Source organism: Lithobates pipiens, unplaced genomic scaffold (assembly GCF_037356315.1).
Source record: "Lithobates pipiens isolate NorthernLeopardFrog02 unplaced genomic scaffold, aLitPip1_a1.2 Scaffold_30, whole genome shotgun sequence".
NCBI classification, from domain to species: Eukaryota; Metazoa; Chordata; class Amphibia; order Anura; family Ranidae; genus Lithobates; species Lithobates pipiens.
The window spans coordinates 29,877,454-29,900,064 of NW_027507791.1; the positions used below are offsets into that span (position 1 = coordinate 29,877,454).

General features: G+C 50.8%; 1 protein-coding gene across 1 annotated transcript; it reads right to left on the reverse strand.

The window, feature by feature from the left end:
- Positions 1 to 959: 959 nt before the first annotated feature.
- LOC143942548 (methanethiol oxidase-like) lies at positions 960 to 20,655 on the reverse strand. The gene is given in 15 exon segments (XM_077463878.1): positions 960 to 1,455; positions 1,959 to 2,077; positions 2,242 to 2,334; positions 2,780 to 2,901; positions 12,622 to 12,700; positions 13,010 to 13,191; positions 17,364 to 17,546; positions 17,680 to 17,800; positions 18,131 to 18,184; positions 18,186 to 18,274; positions 18,277 to 18,316; positions 18,566 to 18,585; positions 18,588 to 18,677; positions 19,056 to 19,109; positions 20,549 to 20,655. Coding segments are annotated over 15 exon segments (1,416 nt in total). The 5' UTR covers positions 20,556 to 20,655; the 3' UTR covers positions 960 to 1,292.
- Between the last annotated feature and the right edge of the window lie 1,956 nt (positions 20,656 to 22,611).

The following is a 22,611-nucleotide window of genomic DNA, read 5'->3' on the forward strand; positions in this document are numbered from 1 at the left end:
CAAGGCCTGGTGGCCACTCCACCCAAAAGTGATATTTGTGAGCGGAGCCCCAGCGGAGGGCAAGGAGCCCATCTCTCTTAGGGGCTCTGATTGGTAAATATGTCCTGGGTTGTGTTCCTGGCTCCACCCACAATATATGAAATCACCCAGCCGAGGAAAGTGGGAACCCCCTCAAAAAAGGAAGGATATCACGTGGGCGGAGCTGGGAACACACTAAACGTGCGGTTTGATTCGTTAAGAATTGAAAATTCTCACACATTTTTTGTTATATGTATCCAAATTTCGGAATTACAATAGTAACAAAGTTAAACTAATCTCAACGTTTCGGAGGAAATTCGAATCGTTTTTTGAATTCTAATTTTTCAAGAGAATAAAAAAGGGGAGTAGAAATAAAAAAGGACTAGGATAGAAAAGAATATAACAGAATAAAATAGAAAAAAAAAAAAAAAATAGAAAATAAAAGAATAAAACAGAAAAATAGAATAGAATCAAATCGAAAGAATATAACCATTTTGCAAAATTTGAATAAAACTAATTTGAATGGGAATAGAAAAAAAAAAAAAAAAAAAAAATAGAACTGACTAGAATAGAAAATAATAAAATAGTCTAAACAGATACGAGAATAGCAAAAATATAACCATTTTCTGAAACTCGAATTTTGAATAGAATAAATTGGATTTAGAATGGAATTTGATTTGAATTTAGTTAGAAAAATTTGAATCAATTCAAATAAAATGAATTCGGAAAATGAATTAAAATAAAATTAATTTATTCTGCACAGGTTTAGAACTCACCAGTACAGTCCTCCAGAGACAGAAGAAACTGTCATGGCGGGGGGGGGGGGGAGGGTTAACTGTCCAGCATCATTCAAAGCTCTGAACTGTCAGTTGTGGGCGGAGTGACTTTCAGCAGTCACAGGAACATTGTGGGAGTGTAAGGAAGACACAACAGGCAGAGGACGTGGTCAAACGGTGACGCTCCGTTCTGGGCGGAGCGGCTCTTTAATGATCAACTGACAATAATCAGACACAGAAGACAAATGCTAATTGGTCAAGAGGCGGCAGCATAGGCATTATGGGTGGAGCAAGCATTCTATGATGTCATATAATGGGGGAGGGGGGAGGAGCAGATCATCTCTTTTATCTTCTCATTATATGGATGGAAGCAGCAGAGCATGGACCTGGACCCGGGACATGTGGATCGATGGGGAGCCCCTCCCTCTAGGCTCCACCTATAAGACTGACATGTGACTTCAGTTGAGAACCGGGGGGGGGGGGGGAGGGGGAGGGGGGTTAGATCCAGATGTCGGAGGTGCAGTCTCCTCCTTCAAAGCGGCACTCGTGGGCGAGAGCGGGACCATCCGGCTCCTTCCCGAAATCCACCAGGAAGTTCTCATTGATGGAGAGTCCTCCCTTCTCTGTATCCACATCAATCTGCACCATGACGGCGCCTTCCCTGGGGGGGGGGGGGGAGAGGTCAGAAGGAGACAAGCTGGGAAGAAAAGAGGTAAAAGGAAAGAAAGGCCAGGAAGTCTGAAAGGGGGTGAGACAAAGGAAAGGTGGAGAGGAGAGAAAGGGGTGGGGACAGTGGAGAGAAAGGGGTGGGGACAGTGGAGGGAAAGGGGTGGGGACAGTGGAGGGAAAGGGGTGGGGACAGTGGAGGGAAAGGGGTGGGGACAGAGGAGAGGAAAGGGGTTGGGACAGAGGAGGGAAAGGGGTTGGGACAGAGGAGGGAAAGGGGTTGGGACAGAGGAGGGAAAGGGGTTGGGACAGAGGAGAGGAGGAGTGCAAGGGGTGGGGCAGAGGAGAGGAAGGGGTTGGGACAGAGGAGGGAAAGGGGTTGGGACAGAGGAAAGGAGGAGGGGGAAAGGGTGGGGCAGAGGAAAGGAGGAGGGGGAAGGGGTGGGGCAGAGGAAAGGAAGAAGGGAAGGGGTGGGGCAGAGGAGCCCGGTCACTCACTTGATCATGTCCGGGTAGAACTGTGTGTCCCATACACTGAACAGCGAGGTGGTGGCGTAGAGCCTCTTCCCGTCCAGGCTGAGTTGGATCATCTGAGGTCCCCCCGGAATCTTTCTCCCCTGCACACATTTACTAAGCATTACCCGGGGAACGTTCACATATCAGAATATAGAGGAATGATAATATGATACAGCAAAGAGAGCGAACTCTACAGAGGAGGAAGCAGAGAGGGGTCACTATCCCCCCATACAGGCACTGGGGGGGTACAATAAGGGGCGCTCACCTTGATGAATACTGGGTCTGGCTGACATTTTAGCTCCTGATCTTCCAGCACTTTCACCGCACCGCCCTTGAGAATGCTGCCAGCAAGAAATATCTGGGAGGAAAAATATATGAGATGACAAAATATTGGACAGTCACAGAGGGGATCTCAGCATCACATCTTTTTATAATTTCCTTTGTTATAGTAAGTTCCACAACTTTACTGCTGTTACTGTGAAGAACCCTTCCTATATCACTCTTACTGTAACTTACTGCCCTTCCTGTACTGCTCTTACCATGCAGAACCCATCTCATACTAAAAGTGAAATCTCTTTTCCTCCTGATACAGAAAGTGAGACTCAATTCTCCCACTGGGGACACAGGAACCAATGAAAACCCAGCAGACACTCCACAAAGCCCCACCCATACCGTTCTTAATACAAAGAACTCATGCCATACTGCTCTTACTGTGAAGATCCCTCCCCCACTTAAGGTGAAATCTCCTTCAAGACATAGATTGCAGTTGCCCAGACCTAGAAATGGGAGGGGGGGTCACTCACCTGCCCCACCATTTTGGGTTTACCCGGGTCGGTGATGTCATACTGGCGGATGTCGCCGTGCACCCAGTTACTTAAGTACAGGAAGCGATCGTCCAGAGAAATCAGGATATCCGTGATGAGCCCTGAGAAGAGGGAGGACAGACATGATTACAACTCCTCCCCCCCATCCTCCGGGTGTACAGGCTCCTCCCCCTGGACTGAAATCCTCCCTCCATCCTCTGGGTGTACCGGCTCCTCCCCCTGGACTGACACGGCTTCCTTTGATTTCACCGCACACTGTGAGCTTCTTACAATGTGCATTAGAAACTGCAGCAAGTCAGAGCCCCGCCCCATTTCCTGGCTGGAGGATGTCCAGTCCGTGGCCCTGCCCCCTTTCATTCATTGGACTAGGAGATAGAAGCCGATTGAACTTCACTTTTAATACATCTGTCCATCAAGAAACCTTTTCCTAGAAGGTTTTGGATGCAGTGGGGGAGGGGGGGGGGGTCAGGTTTCTAGCGATATCCGTGGCTCTGTTACTCATTTCCCGTTCTACTGAGAAAATGAGTAAAATAAGTATTTGACCTCCGGATTAGCACACAGACGGGCGGATTTTCCACCGGACTGCCGAGTCCAGCGGACAATTTTAAAATCAAAACTTCTTTCAAAGTCCGGCTGACTTTTGGAAAGAAAAAGTCAGACGGAGCCCACACACGGGCGGATAGGAGTCCGCCGGACCAAGTCTGCCCGGATAGTCCGATCGTGTGTACGCGGCGCAAGTGACACTGACGGTGCGGTGAGATAGGCAAGATTTGAACCAATGGAGAGAGAGAGCAGCCATGGAGACCAAGCAAATTTCACTTTTTGGAGGAGGAGGTGATCAACTGCATCCAGGGCTGGACTTACCATTGGGCTTGACTGGGCTCAAGACCATGGGCCCCGCCCTATAGGGGGCCCCGCCGAGATACATAGCCGAGTGTACTCGGCTCCGCTCACAGTCACGCCCTATGATGGACATAACACGGGGACTGGGCATGACTGTGAGCCGAGAGCCGAGTACATTCGGCTACTCTCGGGATTGCCAGAGGACCCGGGAGCCGCTGTAACGACATATATTCCGCGACCCATCGCAGTTTGCTACGGAAGTGACGTTCCGTCGCCGCCATCTTGCTACACCCCACACTCCTCCACAGTAAGGATACACTAAGAAGGGGTTAAGCTGGACATGTTACACCCACCGGAGTTTTGCATTTTAGACGTATTTATAACGTTAAAGTTAGTATATAGTGAAATAAGAGTACTTACAACTCCGTCTGACTACTTAGATGTTGCACTTTAACCTCTTGAGATCCGCGCTATAGCCGAATGACAGCTACAGCGCGGACCTCCTTTGCCGTGACGAAGTCTATTGACGTTGTCCCGTGCAGGAGCGGCCTGCGTGCCCCATGAGGGGCGCACGCAACGCGCTCTGTGATCGGCGAGTCTATGAGACTCGCCTGATCACCGATTCGAGCAAGGGGGTCGATCCTGACCCCTTACCACGTGATCAGCTCTCAGCCAATGACAGCTGATCATGTGACAAAACAGAGCCTGGTAATCGGCTATTTTTCCTCCTCGCACTTATAGCGCGAGGAGAGGAAAAAAAGCCGATCACCGGCGGCCGTGATCGGGACATCGGTCCCGATCACGGCCAGTGTATCAGTGCCCACCTGACCCCTGCCAGTAACCCCCAGAGAATTAAAAAAGTGCCACCCAGCGGTGCCACCCATCAGTGCTCATAGTGCCACCCATCAGTGCTCATAATGCCGCCCACAGTGCCATACATCAGTGCCCACAGTGCCATACATCAGTGCCATACATCAGTGCCCACAATCTGCCTCAACAACATTGCTGCACCTCAGTGCCACATATCCGTGCCCATCAGTGTCATCTATCAGTGCCCATCAGTACTGCCTTATCTGTGCCTATCGGTGCCACCTTATCTGTGCCCACTAGTGTCAACCTTAACTGTGCCTATCAGTGCCGCCTATCAGTGCCCACCAGTGCCGCCCAGTGCCCACCAGTGCCGCCCATCAGTGCCGCCCACCAGTGCCGCCCATCAGCGCATTTCAATGAAGGAGAAAAATGACCTGTTTGCAAAATTTTATAACAAACTATTAAACATGATTTATTTTATTTTTTTAATTTGCATCTTTTTTTTGTTTGTTTAGCAAAAAATAAAACTCTGAGCTGTAATTAAATACCACCAAAAGAAAGCTCTATTTGTGGGAAAAAAGTGATAAAAATGTCATTTGGGTACAGTGTAGTATGACCGCGCAATTGTCATTCAAAGTGCGACAGCGCTGAAAGCTGAAAATTGGCCTGGGCAGGAGGGGGGGTTTAAGTGCCCAGTAAGCAAGTGGTTAAAAAGCAGCGGCAACCCTGCTCCGCTTTACCCCTTCTAAGCCCCTTGTACACACGGGTCGGAGATTCCGACAACCAAATCCGTCGGATTTTGTCCGAAACTGTTGCATACACACGGGTCGGACGAAGTTGTCGGAAAATCCGATCGCTCAGAACGTGATGACGTTATTTCGTTACGACGGGACTACGTTCAGGGCTAGTAGCCAATAGCTTTGGTGTAGGAATTTGATCTGAGCATGCGTGGCACTTTGTCCGATCGGATTTCTCTACACATGATCGGAGTATGTCCGATCGGAGGAGCATTTTGGCGGAAAATTTTACCAACAAGTTGGAAAACTTCAGAAAGATTTTTTGGGGAAACGACAAGAGATTATACATGGAACATCATAACCATGATTCACCTACAAGTCACCCAACAGAATGATGGACTGTCTTGATACCAGTTTTATATAAAATACAAATATTTATTATTGATTATAAAAAGTTTTTTTTTTTTTTTTTTTTTTTTTACCAAAGTACAAAGGGGGGGGGGGGAAAGAAAAAAAGAGGTTTTTTATACATGCATAAATAAATACATATATATTATAGCTATAACATAGACAAGGTTTGTTACAACAGTATTTTGTGTCCAATACGGTCGTTGGTTTCTCTACTAGTTTCGCGACTACTCTGTCGCTTCTTCAGGAGACCTTGTTTGTCTAGAATAGAATTTATCACTAGTTATTCAACGATAACATAGATACAGCACATATTTTTCAGGGTATTTGATGTATTTTTTACAGAAGGGTAGAGGTTTTTTACAAACACTAAATGTGCAGCTCACCACCGTATGGATAACTCAGGACATCTGGAATTCGGGTAGTCCATGCCAAGCCAGGCAGTGACCACCTGGCTTGGCATGGGTAAGCCTACCCCGGTGCTTTCCGTCCTTGACATCCCAAAATAAATAATAAAAAAATTATTTTGGTGCAGGCTAACGGTATACTATATGGACTAACTGTCCCTGTTGCCTTAAGCACCTCATGCGATCTATTTATATATTGAATTATTATTAAACTTGTTTGTATCTTTCCACAGATAAGTTGAAGTAATGGTGAGAGTTTACATATATTATGACATGTGTGTAAAAATGTAGCCAATGTTTATAGTTGTAAAGTTATCTTTTTCTGCTCATTTATCTGCTTATATGCATTGCTCCACATTTAAAAACGAGGTGTGCAATATCTAAACCGTGTGATGTCCAGGCACAATATGGAGGATGGGAGGAGACTCCCAGGGGCGGGCACGCGCCTCTCCGGCGGCCCTGATAGGCCCCCATAGCAATGGGAGGGATCGGGTCCGCTTTAGCGATGACTCACTGAGGTTTCCTTGGTGACCATCGCTGCTGTGCGTCGCCACGGTGCTGGCGCACGCGCAGTAGGAGCGGCGGACCCGGCGACGTCATAGCCCGGCGCCTGCGCCGGATCTCTGACGCCGCCGGGTTGGAGGTTAAAAGAGCGCCATCATGGCGCTCTCTTACAGCGGACAAAACGGAGGACACAGAGCCTCTGACCGGATCTATCGCCTGGTCTGAGGAATGCAAGATGAAGGTTACTAATAGGTATGAGCTTTCATATATTCTGGGCATTCTAGTTGTAATACATATATATAGATGGCCGGCTGATGGTAATAATTTCCTCATTAGGCTAATAATATACACTCTGGATTGACTGGGCAAAATCTTTGGACCCCCTCCTGAAAGAGGTGTAATATCCATACATATTGGATCCAGCACATGTATATTCTCCTAAATGTGTTTCCTGGCGCACTACCTGAGCCTTAGTACTTAATGAAAGAACCGCAATATTTATCTATGCTGCATCATCTCTAAGGCATTTGGCTATACGGGTATGTAGTTTTCTACATTTATAATGTGACACAAACAATTATGCCTCAGCAATATAACCTATTTACATATTTATATATATATGTATATACTTCTAACGCTTAGACACTCTTGATTGTTGTTTTGTAGCTGACTTTAAAACCTCCCGTGTCCGCCCCAAAGGGTGGTCACTGCCTGGCTTGGCATGGACTACCCGAATTCCAGATGTCCTGAGTTATCCATACGGTGGTGAGCTGCACATTTAGTGTTTGTAAAAAACCTCTACCCTTCTGTAAAAAATACATCAAATACCCTGAAAAATATGTGCTGTATCTATGTTATCGTTGAATAACTAGTGATAAATTCTATTCTAGACAAACAAGGTCTCCTGAAGAAGCGACAGAGTAGTCGCGAAACTAGTAGAGAAACCAACGACCGTATTGGACACAAAATACTGTTGTAACAAACCTTGTCTATGTTATAGCTATAATATATATGTATTTATTTATGCATGTATAAAAAAACTCTTTTTTTCTTTCCCCCCCCCCCCTTTGTACTTTGGTAAAAAAAAAAAAAAAAAAAAAAAACTTTTTATAATCAATAATAAATATTTGTATTTTATATAAAACTGGTATCAAGACAGTCCATCATTCTGTTGGGTGACTTGTAGGTGAATCATGGTTATGATGTTCCATGTATAATCTCTTGTCGTTTCCCCAAAAAATCTTTCTGTAGTCAATATATTAAGGATGAGGATACCACATACCCTTTTTCTTTTTTTGTAAAATAGGCACAATAGTAAAACTAAGTTGGAAAACTTGGTCCGTCGGAAACAGTCCGATGGAGACCACACACACAGTCGGAATATCCGACAAAACGGTCCGATCGGACACATTCCATTGGAATCTCCGACCGTGTGTACAAGGGCTAAGCGGTATCCATGGTGGATGACACAGTGGACTGTTGTAGATAGAAGTGGACAGGTTTGGGCAGGAAAAGGATAAGATTTTTGGCATAGAGACAATCTGTAGCAGAAACAAGAAGCGCAGGGTTAAGGTGGCGAAGGTTTCTACGGGTAATTGTTTCGTAGTTGGAAGGCAAGGAGAGAGAGTGAAAATATTAAAGCGGAAGACCGCCGGGAGTTCCGCCGTTTTTTTTTTTTTATAAAAGCCAGCAGCTACAAATACTGCAGCTGCTGACTTTTAAAATAAGGACACTTACCCGCCCAGCACGCCCGCGATGTTGGCACCCGAAGCCGATCTCTTGATCGTCTCTCGGGGTGCTGCCGCCACCATCTTGGCTATGGGAATCAGGAAGTGGAGCCTTGCGGCTTCATTTCCCGGGTTCCCTACTGCGCATGCGCGAGTCGCGCTGCGCAATAAGGATGGTCCCCGCTGCCTCTGGGATCCGTGTGTTTCCCAGCAGGCAGCGGGGGGACCTTCGGAAAGGGGCGTAGATTCTGCGGAAAGGGGCGTACCTTCTGCAGAATCTACGCCGGAAGTGGGTGCAGATACCTGTACTGTACAGGTATCTGCACCCCCCTCCCCCCTGAAAGGTGCCAATTGTGGCGCCGGAGGGGGGGGGGGGGGGGGGGAGGGTTCCAATGAGCGGAAGGTCCACTTTAGGGTGGAGCTCCGCTTTAAGGTGGTGATCAGAGAGAGGAAAAAGGAATGTTGGAGAGGTTGCGCGGAGTGCATAGGTAGGTGAATATGAGGTACAAGGTCGTTGCCAACAGAGTGAGTAGAAGCGTTTTGTCCATTGTTTTAGATAAAACGAGGAGGTTAGGCTCGGAGTTTTAGAAGCAGCGCGGGGGTGTTAAGATTAACGGGGATATTCAAGTCACCAAGAATGATTGTTGGAATTTCAGAAGAGAGAAAGTAGGGTGGCCAGGCAGAGAAGTCGTCAAGGAAGCTTGAGACCGGTCCAGGAGGACGATAGATGACGGCGATTCTCAACGAGAAACTGGAGAAAATAGACGAATACAATAGACAAGCTTAAAATGGAGGAGAGAGACAGAGAGGGAGGGGGGGGGGGTGGACGAAGAACCTGAAAAGTGCTTTGAGGGCGATAGGAGGATTCCAACACCACCTCCTTTCCGTCCACCATGGGAGAGAGCAAGTCCACAGGAGGCCACCATGGGAGAGAGCGAGTCCACAGGAGGCCACCATTGGAGAGAGCGAGTCCACAGGAGGCCACCGTGGGAGAGAGCGAGTCCACAGGAGGCCACCATGGGAGAGAGCGAGTCCACAGGAGGCCACCATGGGAGAGAGCGAGTCCACAGGAGGCCACCATGGGAGAGAGCGAGTCCACAGGAGGCCGCCATGGGAGAGAGCAAGTCCACAGGAGGCCACCATGGGAGAGAGCAAGTCCACAGGAGGCCACCATGGGAGAGAGCAAGTCCACAGGAGGCCACCATGGGAGAGAGCAAGTCCACAGGAGGCCACCATGGGAGAGAGCGAGTCCACAGGAGGCCACCATGGGAGAGAGCGAGTCCACAGGAGGCCACCATGGGAGAGAGCGAGTCCACAGGAGGCCACCATGGGAGAGAGCGAGTCCACAGGAGGCCACCATGGGAGAGAGCGAGTCCACAGGAGGCCACCATGGGAGAGAGCGAGTCCACAGGAGGCCACCATGGGAGAGAGCGAGTCCACAGGAGGCCACCATGGGAGAGAGCGAGTCCACAGGAGGCCACCATGGGAGAGAGCAAGTCCACAGGAGGCCACCATGGGAGAGAGCAAGTCCACAGGAGGCCACCATGGGAGAGAGCGAGTCCACAGGAGGCCACCATGGGAGAGAGCGAGTCCACAGGAGGCCACCATGGGAGAGGGCAGCAGGAGAAGGAAGGTCAGATTCTTGAATCCAGGTCTCCGTAATTGCAAGTACCATATTTATCGGCGTATAACATGCGCCCCAAGTTTAGGAGGGAAGTTTAAGGAAAAAAACCTTACATTTTAAATGCCCATCAATGTAGCCTTCCACTGTCCCCCTGCAGCCCTACACTGTCCCCCTGCAGCCTTCCACAAAATTGCAGTATGGTAAGTTTTAAATTTACCACCGCCATCTTCGGCTCCTCCCGCCGCGATCTTCGGCTCCTCCCGCCGCCGACATCTTCGGCTCCTCCCGCCGCCGACATAGACCGAGCCGAGGGTACTCGGGCTACTCGCAGTAACGCCCCCGTCCCGCCCCTTGTCCTGGCTCCTGTGATGGACACAACACCGGGCCAATGGAGGGACGTAAAGGCTAGGAGGCGGGACTGGGCGTGGCTGAGAGCGGAGCCGAGTACACAGTACACTCGGCTCAGCTCGGTAATTGTCGGCGGCGCTCCACAGACAGCGCAGATCGGCGGGCGATCGGCGTATAACACGCACCCATGATTTTCCCCCGATTTTATACACCGATAAATACGGTAGGTTGAAGGAGTTTGTGATAAATAGGTCATGGACGGTGGTAATTTTGTTGCAAAAAAAGAGTGGGCATTCCAAAGGGGCACAGGAGAAGGGGGGAGGCTGGTTCTAGGCAGAAGAGGAATGGAAATGAGATTGTGTAGATTGCGGCTGCTGGGGGGGTGCCGGCCGGGTATGTTGGCCAAAAAATAAAATGATGGCGGTCCAGGATTTGGGGAAATATCTCTAGACATTAGGAGAAGCAAAAAGGGTGAATGAATGATTTGTATGCGAAACTGAATCGCCCCAAGGCGCTGGATTCGTCCTGTGTTGTCCTGCTTCTTAGAAGAGACGGGTCTTGAGTTTTTTTCCTGAAGGCCCGATGGTTTTCCTCCATGCAGATGTAAGTCGGTAGAGCGTTCCACAGCCGTGGTCCTTGGACTGCGAATCTTCGTTCTCCTTTTTTATTCGTAGCGGGATTTGGGAACGAGGAGGACGTTTTGGTTAGATGATCGAAAACTTGCGAAGTGGGTGTGTAGCGTTTTATTTTCTCGCGTAGGTATTGAGGGGCGTTTCCTTGTACGCATTTGTGGGGGTGAGGCCGAGGGTCTTGAATGCGATCCGATTCTTTTTACGGTTAGCCAATGTAGGCTCCTCAGGGAAGGGGAGATGGATTCCCAGGTTTTTGTTTTTTTTTCCCTGTTCATCAGTCTTGCCGCCGTGTTTTGGATGAGTTGTAAGCGCGCAAAGTTCATATTGGGGTAGTCCTATGTAGAGGGGAGTTTGCGTAGTCGAGTCGGGAATTAAAGGATTGTTCCCAGGGGCGTAACTATAGGGGGTGCAGCAGTCGCGACCGCAACTGGGCCCTGTGATGCAGGGGGCCCCATGCAGCCCCCTCTACATATGGCCGGCAACAGCATAGGCAGCTAGGGGTACCAGTGCACCATGCACACAGGTGGCTGGAGGTGGAGGGTGACTAGCAGAGCTCCATGCTTGACTATCGCACTGGCTGCTCTTTAGTTGTGCATTCCCCGCATGACCCGCGTCCTTGGCCGGCTCCTCAGAGTACCCCTCTCCTGCTCCATGCATTGTCGCTCAGTCCGATGTCTGTTCTCCCCAGCCAGAGTCCCGTATATACGTGTGTGTATATAGATAGAGATATAGATATAGAGAGAAAGAGAGAGAAATATAACCATCTTCTGAAACTCGAATTTTCAATATAATAATAAAAAAATAAAAAATATGAATAAAATAGAAATAAATAAAAACACATGCAATAGAAAGAATATACAGTGGAACCTTGGATTAGGAGATTAATCCGTTCCAGGAGAACACTTGTAATCCAAAGCACTCGCATATCAATGCGAGTTTCCCCATAGAAGTCAATGGAAACGAAGATAATTAGTTCCACATGACTTCCATTACATGTAATACCGCATGTGGCCAGAGGTTGGGGGGTAGGCGCTGGAGAGCCTCGAAAATACTCGAGGACAGCTCGGCTGAAGTCGGAAAACGGAGTATTTCTGAACGGCTCCGAACCGTTCCGCGTGACCCCGGCGAAGTCATGTCGATTAGAATTTTCCAGATTTGGTCAAATTTAAAATCAGTTTGACCGAATGTGGAAAATTTTAATTGAATTAGAAAACAAATAAATGAAAATTTATTCATCTAAACAAAATTATTGAAATAACGAAAATCGAGGGAAAAAAAAGAAAAAAATTATAATTCTCATTCTGCACGCTGGTGGGAGGGGCTTCCTGGACACATCCCAGCAACTCCTTTTAAAAGCCCTGAGGCAAGCGGTGGGAGGAGTTATGCAAATATCAAAATCCCCCCCCCACCCCCCTCGATGGTCGGGGTGTCAGTCTGGGAGGAGTGGGCGTTCCTAGGCAGGACTGTATTTGCATAGGCGACGCCCACATGTAATGCGGAAGCCTCCGTGATTGGAAGAACTGATGAAAGGGGGGGGCGGGGCCTGGTACGCTGAAATAGATGATGCTGGACGTCCTCCAGCGAGAAAAGGAGGGCGGGGCTCTGACTTGCTGCAGCTTCTGATGCACATTGTGAGAAGCTCACAGTGTGCGGTGAAATCAGAGGAAGACATTTTAGTCTTGCAGAGGAGCCGCTACAACCGGAGGATTTCCTTATGGCTGCAGTTGGGTGGGGGCGGAGTTATTCTCTCACCCAATCAGGTTCATCAGACAGCCACTCACCTGGCATCTCCGGCATCGCCCAGCCCTCCACCTTCTTTTGTGGCACCTGGATGACCTTCTCAGCCGCCCACTTTTCATCCTGTAGGGGTAAAAAAAATAAAAATCATACAGCAGGTATCAGTACAGATCTGTCATCCGCTCCTTCACATAATGTACATTTTAAAATAGAAATAAAGTTTAAAAAAAAAAAAAAAAAAAAAGCGGAGAGGGTGTCCTCCGCAATACACCTTTTCCACCTGTCCTCAGTCTTCAAAGTGGCCAATATTATTCAACCCACCCCCTCGGAGCTCCTCTCTCCATCACTATGCTCTCTCCTCCTATCAGCATGCTCTTTGTTAACACACGAGCACTACAGATTGGGCCCCCCATCCCCCACACAGCCACTCACCGGCGTCTTGTAGAAGCGGAAGATGGAGGAGCCGAGCGCGCAGCCGACGAATCCCTGTGTAGCGTCCGGGTTGTGCAGGAATCGGAGCTCCATAGGAATCAGTCCGTCTGCCCCCAGGTCCAGCGTCTGTATGCGGGTGCGCTTCGTCCAATCCCACACGTGGATACTCTGACCGTAGTGTCCTAGTATAGAGCAAGAAGGTGATTGGAGGAGCAAGGGTCACATGACTGGGGGCGGAGAGGTGATTGGGGTATAATAGAAGGACAGGGGGGGTTGTGGTATAGTAGGAGGGACAGAGGGGAGGATTGGGGTATAATAGAAGGACAGAGGGGAGGATTGGGGTATAATAGAAGGACAGAGGGGAGGATTGGGGTGTAATAGAAGGACAGAGGGGGGGATTGGGGTGTAATAGAAGGACAGAGGGGAGGATTGGGGTATAATAGAAGGACAGAGGGGAGGATTGGGGTATAATAGAAGGACAGAGGGGGGATTGGGGTATAATAGAAGGACAGAGGGGGGGATTGGGGTATAATAGAAGGACAGAGGGGAGGATTGGGGTATAATAGAAGGACAGAGGGGGGGATTGGGGTATAATAGAAGGACAGAGGGGAGGATTGGGGTATAATAGAAGGACAGAGGAGGGGATTGGGGTATAATAGAAGGACAGAGGGGAGGATTGGGGTATTATAGAAGGACAGAGGGGAGGATTGGGGTATAATAGAAGGACAAAGGGAGGATTGGGGTATAATAGAAGGACAGAGGAGGGGATTGGGGTATAATAGAAGGACAGAGGGGAGGATTGGGGTATAATAGAAGGACAGAGGGGAGGATTGGGGTATAATAGAAGGACAGAGGGGAGGATTGGGGTATAATAGAAGGACAGAGGGGAGGATTGGGGTATAATAGAAGGACAGAGGGGGAGGATTGGGGTATAATAGAAGGACAGAGGGGAGGATTGGGGTATAATAGGAGGACAGAGGGGGGGATTGGGGTATAATAGAAGGACAGAGGGGGGGATTGGGGTATAATAGAAGGACAGAGGGGGGATTGGGGTATAATAGAAGGACAGAGGGGGGATTGGGGTGTAATAGAAGGACAGAGGGGGGATTGGGGTATAATAGAAGGACAGAGGGGAGGATTGGGGTATAATAGAAGGACAGAGGGGAGGATTGGGGTATAATAGAAGGACAGAGGGGAGGATTGGGGTATAATAGAAGGACAGAGGGAGGATTGGGGTATAATAGAAGGACAGAGGGGAGGATTGGGGTGTAATAGAAGGACAGAGGGGGGATTGGGGTATAATAGAAGGACAGAGGGAGGATTGGGGTATAATAGAAGGACAGAGGGGAGGATTGGGGTATAATAGAAGGACAGAGGGGAGGATTGGGGTATAATAGAAGGACAGAGGGGGGATTGGGGTATAATAGAAGGACAGAGGGGAGGATTGGGGTATAATAGAAGGACAGAGGGGAGGATTGGGGTATAATAGAAGGACAGAGGGGAGGATTGGGGTGTAATAGAAGGACAGAGGGGAGGATTGGGGTATAGTAGAAGGACAGAGGGGAGGATTGGGGTATAATAGAAGGACAGAGGGAGGATTGGGGTATAATAGAAGGACAGAGGGGAGGATTGGGGTATAATAGAAGGACAGAGGGGAGGATTGGGGTATAATAGAAGGACAGAGGGGAGGATTGGGGTATAATAGGAGGACAGAGGGGGGGATTGGGGTATAATAGAAGGACAGAGGGGGGGATTGGGGTATAATAGAAGGACAGAGGGGGGATTGGGGTATAATAGAAGGACAGAGGGGGGATTGGGGTGTAATAGAAGGACAGAGGGGGGATTGGGGTATAATAGAAGGACAGAGGGGAGGATTGGGGTATAATAGAAGGACAGAGGGGAGGATTGGGGTATAATAGAAGGACAGAGGGGAGGATTGGGGTATAATAGAAGGACAGAGGGAGGATTGGGGTATAATAGAAGGACAGAGGGGAGGATTGGGGTGTAATAGAAGGACAGAGGGGGGATTGGGGTATAATAGAAGGACAGAGGGAGGATTGGGGTATAATAGAAGGACAGAGGGGGGATTGGGGTATAATAGAAGGACAGAGGGAGGATTGGGGTATAATAGAAGGACAGAGGGAGGATTGGGGTATAATAGAAGGACAGAGGGGGGATTGGGGTATAATAGAAGGACAGAGGGAGGATTGGGGTATAATAGAAGGACAGAGGGAGGATTGGGGTATAATAGAAGGACAGAGGGAGGATTGGGGTATAATAGAAGGACAGAGGGGAGGATTGGGGTATAATAGAAGGACAGAGGGGAGGATTGGGGTATAATAGAAGGACAGAGGGGAGGATTGGGGTATAATAGAAGGACAGAGGGAGGATTGGGGTATAATAGAAGGACAGAGGGGAGGATTGGGGTGTAATAGAAGGACAGAGGGGGGATTGGGGTATAATAGAAGGACAGAGGGAGGATTGGGGTATAATAGAAGGACAGAGGGGGGATTGGGGTATAATAGAAGGACAGAGGGAGGATTGGGGTATAATAGAAGGACAGAGGGGAGGATTGGGGTATAATAGAAGGACAGAGGGGGGATTGGGGTATAATAGAAGGACAGAGGGAGGATTGGGGTATAATAGAAGGACAGAGGGGAGGATTGGGGTATAATAGAAGGACAGAGGGGGGGATTGGGGTATAATAGAAGGACAGAGGGGGGGATTGGGGTATAATAGAAGGACAGAGGGGAGGATTGGGGTATAATAGAAGGACAGAGGGAGGATTGGGGTATAATAGAAGGACAGAGGGGGGATTGGGGTATAATAGAAGGACAGAGGGAGGATTGGGGTATAATAGAAGGACAGAGGGAGGATTGGGGTATAATAGAAGGACAGAGGGAGGATTGGGGTATAATAGAAGGACAGAGGGGAGGATTGGGGTGTAATAGAAGGACAGAGGTGATCAGACATAGATAATGGTAAATAAATATTCATGCTCTTTATTACTGTACATATTAGATGGTTTGGATATAGGTATGTAGATATTCTCCCTTAACCAGTTGGGTGGTACACCACACGTTAAACTGTATATATAATTCCTGTATTTTATCTACCCTGTGTGACCCACCATTGGCTCATGCATGTTTATTTTCTGTGATATGCTATGTGCATTACTTGTTGTTATTCCTTTCCTGTTTCCCCACCCCTCCCAGTTTTTGGCAGGACATTCACTCTCAGGCTTGAGAGCTCAAATTATTTTTGCAAACTCCGAGACGTAGTTTTGTAGGCAGGGGGGGGGGGGGAAGATGTAGCACCCTGATGTCTAGGCAGGGTTGCTCTTAGCTTTACCTGCCAGGTATAGTTGACTTGGCCAATTGCTAGGGATCAATTGATTTCACCCGAAGTCTGTAATTGCTCCACTTCTCTCTTCTTTCGCTAGGTGGCCGGGGTATCTGGCAGCATTAGATAAGAAAAGGGCATTGCAAGGACAGATAGATAGGGTATCTTGGTCAATGGGCAGGGATCTTCTTGGGTCCCTTGACCTGCTGGGAGAGCCTATTTATTTGGGTGATCGGGGGGTTCTGTGCCATTTGGACGGCTGTCTGGGTGGACGTGTGTTGTTCTGCCCCGGGCTGCTAGGCCAGAGCCTGAGGCCTATCCCGGGGACATCTGTTTGCTAGGCTGTCTGAGGTCCTATCCAGAAGCAAGAGAGCAGCGTAGGGTTGGGACTGCAGCTTGCAGCCCAAACATAAGTGACAATTCTGCCGGCCGGAGAACCTGTCGTGGTCGGGGGGGGTAGAGGGGGAAGCTGTGGCCATTAAGGGACCAACCACCTTATTACTGGGGACCACTAAGACTGTTGCCATAGGAGACAGCAATCCTACACATCCAGACGTGGTGTCCTGCTGGGTGCCTTTCCCCGCATGGCTGTCTACCTGTAGAAGTCTCGGAGTCTGCCAATTAACATTGCAACTACTAAAGGGTGTCCTGGCCCCAACCAGCTCTCCCACAGTTCTGCTCAAGAGAAATCAAATCTCTTTGCATTCAAGAAGCGTCTGGCGCCCATGAATCTACCTTGCATTGCACCCACCATGTCTTGTAACCCAATCTACACAGAAGGATGTCGGCTGTCCCCAACTCTGGAGGTTCTCATTAGACCAAAGGGGCCCCGGGACCTTGCTACAATAGAAGGACAGAGGGGGGATTGGGGTATAATAGAAGGACAGAGGGGGGATTAGGGTATAATAGAGGGATGGGGGGGGGGGGGTAGTAATGGATGAATTTGGCTCCCAGTAATCCTATCTGTAATATACTGATCTTTGCCCCTTTTACCCTTCTGCAACCCTCTTACCCGCTTTCAGGTCCTCTATGTTGAACCCTTTGGTGAAGATCTTCGGCGCTCCCATCTCAGAGCTGACCATGACTTTCTGGCGCGGTTGGTACCAGAAGTCGTAGCCGAAGGGCGTAGCGTTGCCCTCCACCTCCCAGGTCCCCTTCACCTCGAACGTCTCTCCATCCAGCAGCACGAAGCTTCCTGAGATACAGAATTCGGTTGACGTTTTCGTCATGGAAAGGTCAAGAAGACTTTAAAAAACAAAAAAGACAAGAAATGCTCCGGGCCAAAAATTAAACCCGGAGCCCCACCGGGCGTAGAAGATGGCGCTCACCTTTGCCGTTCCCGTCGGTGTCCCCCATAGCGCTGATCATGACCTCTCCACTGCCCAGGCAGTGCGGGGTGTGCAGGTACGCCAAGCCACACTTCTTGTGGACTTCCTCCGGCTCCACCACCTGTAGAGAGGAGAATCCCGGTCAGGTCACAGCCGGGCAGTACTGGGACAGGGTCGTCCAGCCCCCAGGGTAAAAAAAAAAAAAATGCAGAATTGGGCCCCCTCCCCCACTAATAATACATGCCATAGCATGGGTGTACCACCCTGTGCCCATATTTTCTTCACTACGCCCAGGGCCACCTTCCCTCATGCCCACCCCTTGTCCCGGCCCTACATCCAGGTAATAGGAGGGAGGAGATGGCGCCCCCCTCACCGGGACGGTTTATTTAGAGGAAAGATGAGCTAGTAAATGGACAGAGAGGACCGGACAAGCTGATTGGAGGGTGCCCACCTTGTGGATGCGGGGGGCCCGGCGGTCGGTGCGCACGTCCACCACGTAGATGCGGGGAGGTGATGAGGGAGGGGAGGACGAGCTTGTCCCGGACTTTGTTGACGTCCCCGAAGCAGCTGCTGCAGGTGTTCCAGCCGCAGTGTGGAGCTCATCGTTCAGGTTGGGCATCGGCAGGCGGTGGATGACCTGGAAGGAGGAGCAGGGCGAGTCATAGCTGGTATCCGGAACCTCACCTGTAGGATACCTACCCGGCTGTGCCCGCCCACACAAATCTCAACGTTGTGTTCACCAAAACAGATCGGAAAATTCCAACCCACACTCCATCTGTAACCAAAATATACCTTTTGGGTGGGACGGCCCCTTCATTAGTGGTGAATGTAGTCTCAGGCCCCTCCCCCCGAGGAACAAACATGCTATGAAGTACATGAGCCTCACCTGGGAGTAATGGGGGGATTTGGGTCCACATCCACAGTGGCCAGGTAGTCAGGCTTGTTGTTGCCGGTGTTGCGGTAGATGCAGGGGACGTAGATCAGCTCCTCTCTGGGGCCTGTACAGGACAGACATGGTGAGTGGAGGGATACAGGGGGGCCACATAAGCTAAGGGCCACAGATAACCCCCGGGTCATAAAAGAGGTTCAACTTCTTATTCTTGGTGGGAAGAAAAAAAGGAACCTAATTTGGTTCTACCCAAAAAATGCTGCAGAACTTAGAACTGCCTGAATCTGAGCCTCACCAAGATTCAGCAGGTCCTTTCACAGTGCCTCTGAGTGAGACAGCAGCCTCAGTTCTTGCCTCTCTCTTACCTACAGAGGGCAGAGCTGAAACCGGGGAACCCAGCAAAGAGGACCCGTCACATATTCAAAATATCTACACTAAAGGCCTACAGCTGTACTCTGATTCTTCAACCCCCATCCCCCCCCCCTACCTTTCATGGCATCCAGAGGAGACTTGTATCCGGGTCCATGTGATCCACACTTAGCTGGAAAGCAATAAACAACAAGAATTGGTCACAAGATGCCCCCATAGCTCTGACATATCCTGCAGTGCTGTACAGAGAACACTGAGCCAATCACATCAGTCTTTGTACCTTGGTGGTGGGTGGCTGCGGGTATCAGGCGGTAGGGTGGATCAGATGGGAAGGTGAGTCATGCGGTAGCATGGTGGGAGGCATGGTGGGGGGGTAAGTCAGGCGGTAGGGTGGTGGGTGGCTGCGATGGTGGTCAGGCGATATGGTGGATCAGGCAGTAGGGTGGAGGGTGGCTGCTGGCAGTAGAATGGATCAGGCGATAGGGTGGTAGGGGGCTGCGGACGGTCCGGTTGTAGGGTGAATCAGGCAGTAGCCTGATGGGTGGCATGGTGGTAGGGTGGTGGGTGAGTAAGCCAGCTACAGGCGGTAGGGTGGATCAGGTGGTAGCATGGTGGGTGGCTGTGGGCAATCAGGTGGGTCAGGCGGTAGGGTGGGTGGCTGCGAGCGTTCAGGTGGTAGGGTGGATCTATCGGTAGGGTGTTGGGGTGGCTATAGGTGGTAAGGCGAGTCAAGCAGTTAGGGTGGGTCAGGCGGTAGGGTTGTGGGTGGCTGCGGGAGGTCAGGCAGTAGGGTGGATCAGGCGGTAAGGTGGTGGGTGGCTGTGGGCGGTCAGGCGAGTCAAGCAGTAGGGTGGGTCAGGCGGTAGGGTTGTGGGTGGCTGCGGGAGGTCAGGCAGTAGGTGGATCAGGCGGTAAGGTAAGTCAGACGGTGGCATGGTGGTAGGGTTGTGGGTGAGTCAGGCGGTAGGTGGCTGCGGGCGGTCAGGCCGTAGGGTGGATCAGGCAGTAAGGTGAGTAATGCAGTAGCATGGTGGTGGGTGAGTCAGGCAGTAGGGTGGTTGCGGGCGGTAGGGTGAATCAGGCGGTAGGTGGCTGTGGGCAGTCAGGCGGTAGGGCAAGTAAGGCAGTAGCATGGTGGGAGGCTGCGGGCAGTCAGGCAGTAAGGTGGATCAGGCGGTAGCATGGTGGTAGGGTGGTGGGTGAGTCAGGCGGTGGGTGGTTGCGGGCGGTAGGGTGGTGGGTGAGTCAGGTGGTAGGTGGCTGCGGGAGGGCCAGATAACCCCCGGGTCATAAAAGAGGTTCAAGTTCGTGGGAAGAAACAGCAACCTAATTTGGTTCTACCCAGAAAATGCTGCAGAACTTAGAACTGCCTGAATCTAAGCTGCTCCAAGATTCAGCAGGCTCTTTCACAGTGCCTCTGAGTGAGACAGCAGCCTCAGTTCACATATTGCCTCTGTCTTACCTACAGAGGGCAGAGCTGAAACCGGGGATCCCAGCAAAGAGGGCCTGCCAATATATTCAAAATATCTACACTAAAGTCCTACTGCTGTACTCCGATTCTTTGACCCCCACCCCCCCCCACCCCCCCGGGCTCACAGCAAGGGGCCCTACCTTTCATGGCATCCAGAGGAGACTTGTGCCCGGGTCCATGTGATCCAAACTTAGTAGCTGGAAAGCAATAAACAACAAGAACTGGTCACAAGATGCCCCCATAGCTCTGACATATACCGCAGTGCTGTACAGAGAACACTGAGCCAATCACATTATTCTCTGTACAGAGGAGCTTACACTCTAATGCCCCCCCCCCCCCCCACAGTCACACGCTATTATTATTATTATATATTTATATAGCTCTGACATATACCGCAGTGCTGTACAGAGATCACTGAGCCGGTCACATCAGTCTTTGTACCTTGGTGGCGAGTTGCTGCGGGCATCAGGCGGTAGGGTGGTTTAGATGAGAAGGTGAGTCATGCGGTAGCATGGTGGGTGGCATGGTGGTGGGTAAGTCAGGCGGTAGGGTGGTGGGTGGCTGCGGGCATCAGGCGGTAGCGTGGATCAGATGAGAAGGTGAGTCATGCGGTAGCATGGTGGGTGGCATGGTGGTGGGTAAGTCAGGCGGTAGGGTGGTGTGTGGCTGCGGGCATCAGGCGGTAGGGTGGATCAGATGAGAAGGTGAGTCATGCGGTAGCATGGTGGTGGGTTGGGATGAGCTCGGTGTTCGACTTGAACATCAGCCGTTCGTCTGTTCTGCGAATTCAGAACTTTGTGGGCCGTTCGCACCAAATTCGTGTGGCATGAACGGCCCACAATGCACTACACCATCGCAGTGCATTGCTGGCTCATGATTGGCCAAGCATGCACTGTGACCCCGCATGCTTGGCCAATCACAGTGCCGGCAGCGAGGAGAGCCATGATTGGCCACAGGCAGGTTTCCTATGGCCAATTATAGCTCAGAGGGTTTAGTACACGCCCCCACACTATATAAGGCCGCCAGTGTTCGGCTCATCCCTAGTGGTGGGTAAGTAAGGTGGTAGAGTGGTGGGTGACTGGGGGGGGGGGGGGGGCGGTCAGGTGATATGGTGGATCAGGCAGTAGGGTGAAGGGTGGCTGCTGGCGGTAGAATGGATCAGGCGGTAGGGTGGTAGGTGGCTGCGGACAGTCCGGTGGTAGGGTGGATCAGGCAGTAAGGCGAGTCAGATGGTAGCATGATGGGTGGCATGGTGGTAGGGTGGTGGGCGAGTAAGGCGGCTGCAGGCGGTAGGGTGGATCAGGCGGTAGCATGGTGGGTGGCTGCGGGCAGTCAGGTGGGTCAGGCGGTAGGGTGGGTGGCTGCGAGCATTCAGGTGGTAGGGTGGATCAGGCGGTAGGGTGTTGGGTGGCTACAGGCAGTCAGGCGGTAAGGTGGATTAGTTGGCTGCAGGCGGTAAGGTGGATCAGGAGGTAAGGCGAGTCAAGCAGTAGGGTGGGTCAGGCGGTAGGGTTGTGGGTGGCTGCGGGAGGTCAGGCAGTAGGGTGGATCAGGCGGTAAGGTGAGTCAGACGGTAGCATGGTGGTAGGGTTGTGGGTGAGTCAGGCGGCAGCTGGTGGTAGAGTGAGTCAGACAGCAAGGTGAGTCAGGCGGCAAAGTGGTGGGTGGTTGCAGGCAGTAGGATGGTGGGCGAGTCAGGCGGTGGGTGGCTGCGGGCGGTCAGGCTGTAGGGTGGATCAGACAGTAAGGTGAGTCATGTGGTAGCATGGTCGGTGGCATGGTGGTGGGTGAGTCAGGGGGTGGGGAGGAGGGTGGTTGTGGGCTGTAGGGTGGATCAGGCGGTAGGTGGCTGCAGGCAGTCAGGTGGATCGGGCCGTAAGGGAAATAAGGCAGTAGCATGGTGGGTGGCTGCGGGCAGTCAGGCAGTAAGGTGGATCAGGCAGTAGCATGGTGGTAGGGATGTGGGTGGGTCAGGAGGCTGCAGAGTGAGTCAGGCGGCAAGGTGGTGGGTGGTTGTGGGCGGTCATGCGGCAGGGTGGCGGTTGAATCAGGTGGTAGGTGGCTGCAGGCAGTGGCCATCAGGCAGTAGGGTGGATCAGGCGGTAAGGCGAGTCAGATGGTAGCATAGTGGGTGGCATGGTGGTAGGGTTGTGGGCGAGTCAGACGGCTGCAGGTGGTAGGGTGGATCAGGCGGTAAGGTGAG